Genomic DNA, 13,078 nt, shown 5'->3' on the forward strand with positions numbered 1-13,078 from the left:
TTACATACAAATGTAAAGCGCTATAAATCTAAATGACTTCTGAAAAATCAGGCACTTTGAGGCACTTTCTTACTAACTCCACTTTTCAGACTTGATAGCTGCGTTCATCACAGTATATGCTATTATACAAGACTTTAAACATCATATCACCGGTCTTGGGTTGATGTGGATCCCACTGATGTGCTGCCTCTACATTCAATTTAATGTTCTGTGTGTAGTGTGCTATGTATACTCACATTGACAACTGCCTCTTTAGTCTGAGCCATGTCTGAGATGACGCCGTCTGTGATCATCAGCAGCACAAAGTACTGTGAGCCATCAGTCACTTCTGCAGCACTCCTTACAGCATAAAACACACAAACATGCAAATGTTAGGCCCCAAACATGTTCCATGCACACATGCCTGAGCAAAACTGTTGCTTTGGTTAAAATAACTAACAGACAATATTGTTTTATGTGCATGGGATATGGGCATGTTCAACTATGGCTGATCACCAATAGAGGCTTTGAAGGAAATGCAAACATCAGATGCAATTTTCTGGTTTTTTTTGCTCTCAGTTGCAAAGTACCTGCTCAGAAGTATGATATTTCAGGTGACTAAAATGTGTGAGATCAATCTTTGAACGTTCCTGCATTTGTGCACATATGTCTAACATGTTTTGGGTCTTATGATTTATTTATGTACATAGATATGCACTTTAGTACAGAATTCAGATTTTTTTCTGATAATTCTGAGAACAACATAAAAATTCTGAAATTCTAAGAAAAAAAAGTCAGAATTCTGAGAGAAAAAACTGACTTTTCTTCCTTAAAATTCTGAAAATAAATAAATAAATAAAAATTCCATCCGCCTCCATTGTTTTTTTTTTTACATCCAGCATACAAAACATTTGAGATGACAGACCCACTTACAGTAGGCTAGTATGTGTAAATGGGTCTTCATATGGTTTATTAATTTACTTACTTTAATTTAGTTTTTTAATTTACTAAAAGTACCCTTTTTTAACCCTCTGAGGTCTAAATCGTCACTGGTGACAGCCCCAACTCTAGCCTGGAATCCTTATGTTTTGGAGACAAGCCAAAACAACTTTTTAGGAAAAACATGTGTTTCAGTTACATTTTTTTAATCTTCTGATTGACAAGACTCAGCAGAATATTTTCTTAAAGTTATATTTTCCCATAGCATTACATCACATAAAATCATGACTTTAAACTTACCAAAATGTTAACCCTCTGAGGTTAAAGTCATCACTGAGGATGACCCCAACTCTAAACTTATACTATCAGAATACATCATTTTAGTTTGCATACAAGACTGTCAAAACTTGAAATAATCAGAAAAAACTTCCAACTTGCACACAAATTATTTTCATTTTCTCAAAAGATGAGCTTTTGCTTTTCTCCAAAACCTAGGACTAGGGTTTGGGCCTACGGTTTGGGTTGTCACTGATGAAATCTTAGAGGCTTAATGTGTCTAGTGTTAACACAGGAGTATGCTTCAACAAAAGCATCTTTAATGAAAGGCACCAAAAACATCTTAGTATTTTATTAACTTGGCATCATTTAAATTTTGGGGAATTTTTGTAGAGCTCTTTGTTTAAGCACCAGAATATACATAAAATATGCTTCAGTGAGGAATCTTCTCTTAAAAAGATGATTGTGAATTATCTCAAGTCTGCAAAATGCAAATATCCAATTTTCTCACTTGAAGGAAAAAGTTGTTGACTAGTGTTTTCCTGTTTTGTCCTTCCACTATTTTTTTTGTCTGAGAAATGCTGACACACACTGCCCATTTTATACCCAGCATCACTATAATATACTTTTATTAAAGATTCACACCTTTTAAAAGAACGACTCATACAGCGTCACCAAAGTAAGAAGTTTGGGACTAACTTAGAGCTTAGACTTTTAGAAAATTTGTTAATACGGCCCCAAAAGTACACAACAAAAACATTATTGTTGGGAAACAATTTTCTAGACAGTGTGCAAAAACATGAAGTTCTATGACTTAATGCACAACATGCCTCTCTTTCACATCATGTAATGCTTCCTGAAACTGCATTATGCTAATGTGGAACACTTCCCAGCATATTAAAAAGTGACCCTTAAAGGGTTCCCAGTGCCTTAACCTCCTAAGACCCGAACTCTTCCATGGCATGCATTTTTAATTTTTCTTTGATATTTGGGCTGATTGGGACCCGATGAATGTAAAAACAAAGAATTACCAGACTTTTTTTTTTACCTGATTTTATGTTTCTCAGAAAAATGAGAGCCACATATGAGGATATTCATTTTAAATTTTGATAGAACAGTGGCAGTATAATGTCCTCGTAAGTGGATATCAGGCCCTTGTAGAGCAAAATTGAGTATTTTGGTCTAAATAACCCAAAATGTGATGTCCACATATGTGGACGCCAGGTCCTAGGAGGTTAAAATATAAACATGAAGGATCAGTGTCTGACAAGCTGAGATCAAGAACTCATTGTTTAAACTACGCATTTATTTTTTCAAATAATATTTTTCAAATATGAAGCTTATAGATAAATTCACTCATCTGCATCACTACCACTTTCCCACACAGTCAATCTCAATATTGGCATCATGACTCTAGTCCAGTCATCATCCTGTCTGGCTTCTTTGAGCCAATCAGCCTCCACTTTGCTTGGTTTAAATCTGTGCTCTCTGCCATTCTCCCTTTTAGACTCTCATTCATGCAGCCCACCTCCTCCCCATCTCCATATCGCAGATGCCTCAGTCAGAGCTCCATCTAAACCTCAGGCTGCATCCTCACCAACACCAGTGTCTAGACTCCGGGGAGTCCTGTTCTAAATCCTGTCACTGCTGGGATTGCGTTCTGCCATGATGGATCATCAGAGTGTGCCTGTCTGCTGCATCCATCTCTTTATGTCCTCCTGTCTTAACATCCATTGATTTAGTTTTTTCTGGTTCTCTCTTTTAACTTCTGCTTGCAGCCCTGCTTTTCCTTTTTCTGTCTCTGTGGAAAAATGGGAACAGGTAAACAATGAAACTTGAGAACAAGATAAAGTCAGGAAGACCTGAAGTTATTCTCCAATTCTCAATTCTTGACTTTGTTTTCATTGCCATCATTGCCATTTCTTCCATATATCTTTAAGGATTCTTTCACTACTATGTCTCGCTGTTTTGCTCCTGAAGTCTATGTTATCTTGGTGATGACATAGACTTCAGAAGCTTCAAAGCATTAAACTGTACCTGCATCCTTCAGTGACAAGATTCATATTATAGATTATCAGTCTATATAATTTATGTATCTGTTAGAATTGTTACTCTTTTGTCCCCTGAATACTAAGATTTAGGATCTCATAATGTGGAGTGTGTAGAGTGAGGACTCAAAATGCAGGATACCAAGACGAAGTTTAACAGAAATGTCATGTTTGCTGTGTGGCTAGCAGGAGATTGGACCCAAACACAAGACTCAGAACACAGAGGGATGAACTAAAAGAGGCAGCTTTTATTGTGCTGTGAAAACTCGAATGCCAAAATACCGGAAACAGAACATAACTAGAAACTAGGAGACTAAACTTGGAAACAGAGAACTAAGAACGAAGAAGCTAGAGACTAGGAGAGGGTACAACAGGGCAGAGGAAGGGGAAGACTGAGGACTAAAATACACAGGTAGGATAACGAGTAGATGGGGAACAGGTGGAAACACAGCTGGGACTAATCAGACCTTACGAGACAGGGGAAAAGCAAAACTCAAAACACTGAACACAGGACAGGGACTATCAAAATAAAACAGGAAACACGGGACAGGCACAGAGGCACGGACTTGAGACTGAACAGAGTGAACACGGAGCACATGGACAGGAGTGACATGAGACACGACTGACTGGGGAACAAGAAAATAAACATGGAGAGAACTAAACCTACACTAAATATGAGGGTCACAGGAACAAAACCCAAGAAATACTAGAGAACTTAGGGAGCTAGAAATACAAAACAGAAACCAAAACGCTAACAGTGAAAAACCATGATGAAATCAAAGATTAATAATAACATAAAACACAGGGTCACCGGCCCAGGACCGTGACAAAGAACCATAAACATGACCAAAAACAGGGAGCAGGAAAGGCCAACAAACAATAAATGACAACTCAGGTAGTCAGCCCAGCTCCTGAGCAGAGTAGAAGGACAGTTCAGGGGGTCAACCTAGAGGAGGAACTCGGAGGTTGGCCTGGACACAGAGCAGGGGGGACAGACCTCTTCAGAGGTGTGCATTGAAAATCCTCTGATTCCCTTGGAGGAGACCAATGAGGGAGGGAACAAAGATCTTCTGGTGGAGGCAGTGAAGACCCTCCATAAGTTGGACTCAAGGCCAGAAGAGGTGATGGAGTGCCTCCAAAGGCTTGTCAAGCAGCTGGCATTTGTGGAGATGACAGTACCCTTTAGTTGCTTGGCAGGTGACTGTCGTTGACATTGGCAGTGGAGAAGGGGCATCTTAGGAGACTTGGCAGCGGGGTGGCAACAACAGACATGAAGATCTCTGGTACTTGGTGGGAGGCTGGCAGCGATGAAAAAGGCAGAGCAGATGGGTTCACTCTCGAGACTTGGTAGAGTGTGGGTATTGGTGAAGCAGGGCAGGGAACTAGCCGCTGAGGAGTGGCCAAGCACAAGCTCAAGAAGGCCAACTGTGAAGGCAGTATCCCTCTAGAGGCCTGGCTGGAGGCTGAGATGGAGCAAAGGCGATGAAAACAAAATAAGTCCACAGACCAAAGATAAAGGGAGGCCATCTTGGGTAAAACAAGATCTAATGGCTCAAGCAGCTTGGGACACTTTGGCTCAAGCTCAGACTCAGACACTTTGGGACCCTCTGAAGACACTAGAGGCTAGGGATACGCAGGGCACACGGGCACCCTGGGCTGGGGCTGTGGCACACTGGACATAATGGTGCAGCATCTAGCAGCATCACCTCAGACTCAAGATGTTAAAACCACTCTGCCAGCGCAGAAACCAGGAACAAAGTCTCTGGGCTGGCCAGTTCAGATAGCTCAGTGTGAGTGGATTTACAGGATACTCAGAGGACTAAGTCATTTGGGGAGCTGCCAGACGAAATACCATACCATACCTAACCCTTGGGCAAAACAGCCTCTTGAAGGATCCTATTCATGGTGCAGGAACAGGCTGGGGCCTACTGACTTTTCTCCTTTGAGCAGGGATTGACCTGGCCTGGTCGAAACCTGGCCTTAGCTGACCCAGGCGGAGAAGCAGGCAGCCTTCATTGCAGCGATGGATGTAGTCCTGGTGTCAGTCACCCTCAGAGCAGTCCCTCTGCATGTCCATCCATAAATCGATTAATCCACTAATTCGTCCTTCCATCTGTCCATTCAGTCACTAGCTGTTCCCTGCCCTTTTAAACTAAGGAGTTATAGAGAGCAAGGCAAATGTTTCTTCAAAAGCAGTTTATATAACTTTATTTAACCCTTTGATATATACCACTTAGCTGAATAAAATAAAATAAAAAAACCCCTCATGTTTAGCGCATCATTCATTGCCTGCAATAATAACACTGTTGTTCTAATAAGAGCAGCTGTGTGTGACTATAAGCAGTTATGTACATATGGATTACACCATTAATGTTCCTCCTCTGCTCTCTGTCTTCATCACTATTCTTAACCTCCCACATAGATAACAATGAAGAAGTAGTGGGTGAAGAGGTGATGGAAGATGAGGACACAGAGGAGGAGCAGTATGAGCAAGCACCAGAAAGGGAGAAAAAGAGTACGGTGATTTTTTTGAACTGCAGTAAATAATAGATAGCAGCAAAAAGAAATGGAAACAGATGGGAGAGTGAGGAAGACAAAGAACAAATGGAGAAGACAGAAGTAAAAAAATGCATCAAAGAAAAAGTGCAAATGAAAAAGAACGTGTGAGTACAGGAAGTGAGATTAAAAGAGAGAATGTATTTTCTGTTCTTTTTCTAAACGGTTGGCAGTTTTGAATCTCACAGCTTAACAGTACTGCAATACTCATTTGATTATGCAACCACAATCACACTTAACTGGGACAGGATATGATTGCTTTATATGAGGACTAAAAATACAATAGTGGGCAATAAACAACCACAATCCATTAAAAACATAACACGAGCTGTAGTTTTGCTGTAGAAAAGTTTTAAAATCCAATTTGTTCCTAAATGAGCTGGTAGACTATGATGCAGGATTAAGGGGGAGGATAATGTGGATACGCAGTTGTTCAGAGGATTTTGAAAAACAATAAAAATCACTTAGTGTCTGACACATAGGCCTTAAATACTTCATGAGAAAACTGCATTAACAGTTAAATGGAAAGACAAAATAAAAGTCTTAATTAGGTACAGTTATTGAAGAAAAGTACTAGGCCACCAACATATTGTATCTACAGAAGCTACTCAGACATGAAAATTTACACCATGAAGCGCCTGGTCACAGTTTTTACGCTAATACTAATGCCAATTTGCAACACTTTGTGGTTTGCCATTTTGTTGATAAATGCTTCCACTTTCCAATAATGCCACTTACACATACAGCTGATCATGAAATGTCTAGAAGGGAACAAATTTTACAGTGTGTTGCATCTCATTAAGGTACCATGCAAGAATTTTGTGAGTTCTTTGGAGCAATCTGTTCTTTCACAAATGTTTGGTGCTTGAATTTATCCCCCCACACCCCATCCCTGCCCACCCACCTCACCAATCTGAGCCATGGACTGAGTAACCCTCATCACTCAGGTCACTCACATACAGGCTCTATACTCAGACCAAGGCCTTCCAAGCACTTTGCTCTCCAGAGTGTGCCTTTCTCTTGTTTTGTACATATTCCTCTAGTTTGTATATTTCCTCTTGAATGTATATATCTCTTCTGTTTGTTATTTTTTCCTGATGTCCTGTACATTTGGTGTAAAGAACCCATAATTTTGTTGTTCATGTATAATGGCAATGAAGGGCTATTCTATTCTATTCTATTCTATTCTATTCCTGTGGTAATGCAACTGAAAACTGCTGAATTTAAGATGATTTGACTTTTGTCCGTATAGTGTGCATGCCAAACACAATTTCCCACTCAAGGAAAAACGTGTAATGCCTGTATATTTTTCTTTAATTGTTATTTTTTTTTCTGCTTGCTGGTATTGCTATCACGTAACTGCCAGAATGCCCATGTAGTGCCATTATTGTTTTAGCTTCTGGTGGAGATTTTTTTTGACTTTGTTGCTATAAATACAGTGTTTACTTTCATTTTATCCTTCTTTAAAGTTACTTTTCAGTTTCACTTTCTTACAGTTACGTTAGGCATCAAAAGGAGAAACATTTATTTGAGTTTCACAAAATACACACAAATAAATTAAATTAATGTAACTACTGCCTCTGTCAGTGCGCCCCAGGGTGGCTGTGGCTACAATGTAGCTTGCCATCACCAGTGTGTGAATGTGTGCGTGAATGGGTGGATGACTGAATGTGTAAAGCGCTTTGGGGTCCTTAGGGACTAGTAAAGCGCTATACAAATACAGGCCATTTACCATTTACTGTGTGGAGTTTATTAATGTAGCCAGTTATTAAGATACAATGGCAAACATCCAAATGAGCAAAACCTCTTTCCTCAAATTATATTATCCACTCAGGCACTCCTGATGAAATCGATTCATCACGGCTCACTAAGTCTGACAAGTCCCAATACTCCTGGTGTCATCTGTGTCCTAATGCGAGTCCTAATCTGTTTTCACTTATTTCAGTTATCTCTCATGTGGACGTAAAAACCCTCTATAAAGATTCTAAATTTCCATATTGGAAGCTCTTCCACTGATAATAAGAACCAACTATTTATTTCTCAAAAAAAGAGAAAGGCATAATGGGGATCAGGAATGGAAGTGTGTATCGGGATCTAGCAATTATAACTTTAGTCAAAATACAGACATTTAAACCTGCCAGCATAAAGTTGCTTAGTCTGTTGCTCAGAGACAAACACATGTAACTGCATATACCATGAGTGGATGGGAATGCTTCAAAAGGAGCCTCAGAATTCTTCAGCTTTTAAGATTTTTTTTTTTTGTATAAAAGTGAAGCCGGTGATAAATCGGTACATCCATCAATGAGCAGTAGAAATTACAGCTATAGTTAAATTGGTAAACAAGTTACTTACGTGTTTCACAAATCTTTCACTCTTTAAAAGCAATTTTTTTTAATTTATTCATCAAAAGATAAACTATACAAAGGCAAATATTTCACCATGAACTCCATTTAAAGCTCTAATCCTATAAGGCAAAATTTGATTAATATAAAATATAAGTTAACTAATAAATTATGGTTTGATTTTAATTACAGTGAATTCGTTCCAGCTGTGCTCTACACTTTAATGACTAAACATTTATATAGAGTTTGAAGTACATTTTAATTCAAAACATTTGTTTTTTTACTTCAGTAAAAGTTTATTATTATAAAATGTACATACACTGTAGTATTACTACTTGTATATAAGTATAGGATGTAGTTGATAATCAGCATTTGGGTTTTTGCTTATCGCAGATCCAAGTACCTGTCAGAAATAGCTCTATAACATTGTTCTTGTCTCTTTATGAAAACTATTAAGATTTGTAAATAAACTAATATATTAACTTATCAAACTAAAATGAAAAGAACTTAAAGAAAATTGTAAATGAAATATTTGAGCAGTGACAACAAGCAACAGAAAGATGTGTCCTTTCCCTGTGGTCAGCAGGCTGGAGACCAGAGTGAGGGATCTACAATAGACAGAACTACAGTTAATCTGCTGAGCAGGCTGAGAAGTCATAACCACAAAGCATGAAAACTTAGCAAAACTAGCATGCAGCTGATACCTTCGGATTGCCACACAGAGAAGCGGGATTCGTCACTCCGTAGAACACATCTCCACTGCTCTAGAGTCCAGTGGCGGTGTGCTTAACACCACTGCATCTGACACTTCTCATTGGCCTTGGTGATGTAAGGCTCGGATGAAGCTGCTTGGCCGTGGAAACCCATTCCATGGAGACACATGAAGTTTAGAGGTCTGTACCGATTGGCTCTGCAGAAAGTTAGCGCCTCAGCATCCACTGACCCCTGCTGTGTGGCCTTCCACTTCATGGCTGAATTAGTGTCATTTCCAATCGCGTCCACTTAGTTATAATACCCCTAACAGTTGACTATGGAGTATTGATTGTTGGGGTTTTCTCTCTGTTATTGTAGGATCTTTGTCTTACTAAGATATATATATATGTACTCATGTAAAGTGCCTCGAGGTGACTGTTGTAACTTGGCTATAAATAAAACTTAGTTGACTTGAGTATGAAGTTATCATGGGCCCTTTGGGTGAGTTTGAATGTAAAAAGTATTCCTGCATTCCTGCATGAGAAGATATTTCTGTCTTACAATGAGAGAATGTGTGTGAGTAAAACTTTGTCTCTCACCGAGCCACTTGGTTGATGACAGGAGCAAAGTTGGTTGGACCATACAGCTGAACAGTTCGCAGGCTCTGAAAGTAAGCCTCTAGTACACCTTCAATCCCAACACAGTTTGGGTTCTCGGTGTTAAAGTTCTGCAGAGAAGAAAATTCACTTTGTGAGGGAACATTCATACTGACGCCAACATTCAATGATGCTTTGACCTACCACTAGAAATCCTCTCTGTCTGTGACTTAACTTACCTTTATGTCCTTATATTTAAATTTTATAGCACTCTAACCCCAAGGGGATGAAGTAGAATACTTTTCTACTGGTTTGACTGGCAATTTCATCTGTATGGTCTCCTCAAAAGCTAATCATCTTTATTTATATACTGCTGATGTACATAGCTATTATTCACCATACACTATAGCTTGAGAAGCAACCAATAATCTATCTATCTATCTAACTATATATATATATATATATATATATATGTATATATATGTATATATATATATGTAGCAGGCACAAAGACCTGATATATGACCTGGAAGAATGTCTACATAAGTATTCACAGGCTTTGTTTCCACTGATGATCTATCAGACGATCAGTGGAAGTCATGTTTCTACAACTTGGCTGCAGTTCACTGACTGTTGCTATGACCACAAAATCTACTTGAGATTTAGGAGCAGCAGCTTGTTTGTATCATGCATCCTCAAGACATTATCATGACCAAGTCAAGGAGGGTATAGCATGAAAGCAAATGCAGATGAACAGCAGCTATGTCCTAAGTTCATGACTCAGTATTATCAGGTTTATTATATATACCCTCTCACAGTTAACACTTGTTAGCTCACAAGATTGATAATATGTAGAAACCTTTAAACCTTAGGGTCTGACTGTGTGCCTCTTTGACCATAAACTTCCTGTGTTTTGTAGTGTATCTAGCTACACAATTTGCAGGTAATGTTGCTATGAAACACCAAAGGAAGCTTCACAATAACTGGTATTTTACTGAGTTGGGCCCATGGTAATATAAAAACATCCTAGAACAAACTCCCCTACCCCACCTTCAAAGCAAACGTAGTGTTTTGATAGCACCAATTTCTGGGACATACTACTAAGTGAGACAAATACTCTTGATGGATTTTGGTTGTTCATTTATTCATAAATTTAACAATGAAAGAAAGTAGCTAATTAAGACACACTAAACTTAATTGTTCAGGTCAGCTGAATCCTTTGAAGGTAGGATTTTCTTCCACACACTGTGTATTCAGCTGGAAGATCACTGACGCCACTTTACGCAACTTGGTTTAATTTCTAGGTGTTCTTCCAGCCTGAAATGATTCTTTAGAGACCAGAGATGGGTCAGCTTCGATATTAACCACGCTGCTTACATATCTTAAACAAGTCATGTTAAAATAAGCAACATATAAGCTACATTTTAAAGTAAATCATTAAGACAAGCATGCCAGACCTGTGAGAATTGTTTTTATCTTCTTTGGTGAAAAGACAGAAATCAGAAATATCACATATCTTAAGTTGAAGAATGAGACCAAATGACATCTTGCGCCTATTATTTCAAACAAATCATAGAGAAAACGTCTCCTCAGTTTTGCTTTTGTTCCTTTGTATTACTTTTACTTTTGTAAAACACCTGTGCACCTCACATTTATTCACACAAACATTTTAACCCAGTAAAATTCATTTACCTCTTCCTGATCTCTACTCCTGTCTGAAAACCAAAACCTTCTTGGTCAGAATATTATTATCATCCCATCTTCACAAACCGACTTACTGACCCTGTGATGAATGGCAGATTCTATATGAATTGTGTTCTGTTCAAGTTTGGCCTCCAGATTTCTCTTGTGGGAGTTGCGTATTCTGTGCTTCAACCTTTGCTCGTGCTGCACCCTGCACAGTTCCTGTCCTCAGAGGACATGCAAGAGGTATATAAAGTAAGAAAGTTATTAGTTACGAGGAATAATTCAGGAGGTGATTAATGAATACAAGAATATGTTTTGCTTTCCTGCTACACACTGAATTTGTATTATGATTTTATTCTGGTGCGTTTTAAGTGTTTGTTTACCAATGCAGAGGTCCATGGTGCTCTTTTATGGCTGAAATTCTCCTTGTATAATATTATTCATATTGACACTGCAGGGAAACTTCCTAAGCCGAATACAGTGGAATTATCCAACATGAATACAGACCTCTATCCAGTTAGTATAAAAAAACTGCAATCATTCAGACTGTATGTCACCTCATTTTATCCTCATTCAGCATTTGTAGATACTCAAGTATTAGTAGCACATTATTGAAACACCGTATGCTGACATTTCCTTTGCAGTGACCTGATGTAGTAGTTACTTACAGCTAATCATCTCTTTCTTTCCAAAGCTCTGAGGCCTTCTGCTATCTGTCCCCAAGACTATACTTTTTAATTATTTCCACTGAGACTAAAGTTTCTGTTTAATAATATAGTTTTCTTTAAAGGATCTAAAACTGTTTCTGAAGATTGTGTTAATTAAGCTCTAACATAACTTTTTATTATAGTTTTAACTCCGACTTCACTGCATTTTGTCTGGGACTGTTCATATTATACTTGTTATTTTGCAGATTTTAACATAAATCTACTAACATATGATCATTTATTACTACAGCTAAAGATATCCAGCAGAATAAAAGACATTTAAATCATCTCTGGCTGCAACATTAAATTTATGTACATATTAGTGAGTCAGTGATTATGATCCAATAACATAATGGATCCAACTCAAAGACACAACATTTAACACTGGAAACAGATTAGCTATAAAACTAGTATTAAGTACATTACTATTTTTAAGCCTTTCAACAATAAACAGCTTGTTTCTAGATATGGGATCATGCAGGTAAGAAAACTGGCAGGCTGACAGTGGGTAAAGGACCACCATGAGGTCCATTATAGCTATAACTCATACTGATAAGAATAAGAAATACTTTATTTATCCCAAGTTGGGTTATTTTTTAAATGGTTTCTTTTAAATTATTTAATGAAATTTCAATGTATATGTATAAATTAAATGGCTTTAATACAGACAATTGTTCTACATCAGAACCCGGTGTTACTTAGTTTGCTATATTTTGGGTTTACTGTAATGCTCTTGCATTTTGGCCATTAGCTTGGGGTTGATGGTCTGAGCCCCTGATGCAGTGTCCTTGTGAAAGACACCTGGGTCACTGCTCACAGTTTCAGATTCTCCTCATTGGTTGCACTTTAAATAACCAAATATGGGCATTTAGTCAGTTTTTTAAAAAAAATCCCATTGACTTGCTGTTCAGTAACTGACCCAATGATCTGTCCTACATAAGTCGTATTTTATAAGACCAAATGCTAAAACTTTGCAGTTGACGATAGCCCAACATACTTTAAATAATAGATGTTTAATTAGAGTTGCCTCAGTGTGGCGTGGGTCTGGGATTTGTCACGCTGAGGTGAACTCTAATTGGGAAAGCTGATTGAATGGCTGCTCACGTGGAAATGAGAGAAAGTTATGCAAAGTGTGCTGACACTCACTCGCACACCTCTGATTTCTGACTGGGAGAGAGCCAAGGGGATCTTGGGACTTGACAAAACTTGACAGTTTCAGGTCAGAAAAAACTTGAGTAAGAAATATCTCCAGTGCA

General features: G+C 38.3%; 1 protein-coding gene across 1 annotated transcript in view; it reads right to left on the bottom strand.

Moving 5' to 3' along the window:
* LOC134628163 (copine-9-like) overlaps positions 1-13,078 on the bottom strand; it is a 197,493-nt gene that overhangs the window by 18,499 nt on the left and 165,916 nt on the right. The window contains exons 17-18 of the mRNA XM_063474871.1: positions 9,433-9,560; positions 237-339 (exon numbers count right to left, since the gene is read on the bottom strand). Of these exons, the coding sequence (XP_063330941.1) occupies positions 237-339; positions 9,433-9,560 (231 nt within the window). The remainder of the gene's footprint in view (positions 1-236; positions 340-9,432; positions 9,561-13,078) is intronic.

This window comes from Pelmatolapia mariae, linkage group LG5 (genome assembly GCF_036321145.2).
Source record: "Pelmatolapia mariae isolate MD_Pm_ZW linkage group LG5, Pm_UMD_F_2, whole genome shotgun sequence".
NCBI classification, from domain to species: domain Eukaryota; kingdom Metazoa; phylum Chordata; class Actinopteri; order Cichliformes; family Cichlidae; genus Pelmatolapia; species Pelmatolapia mariae.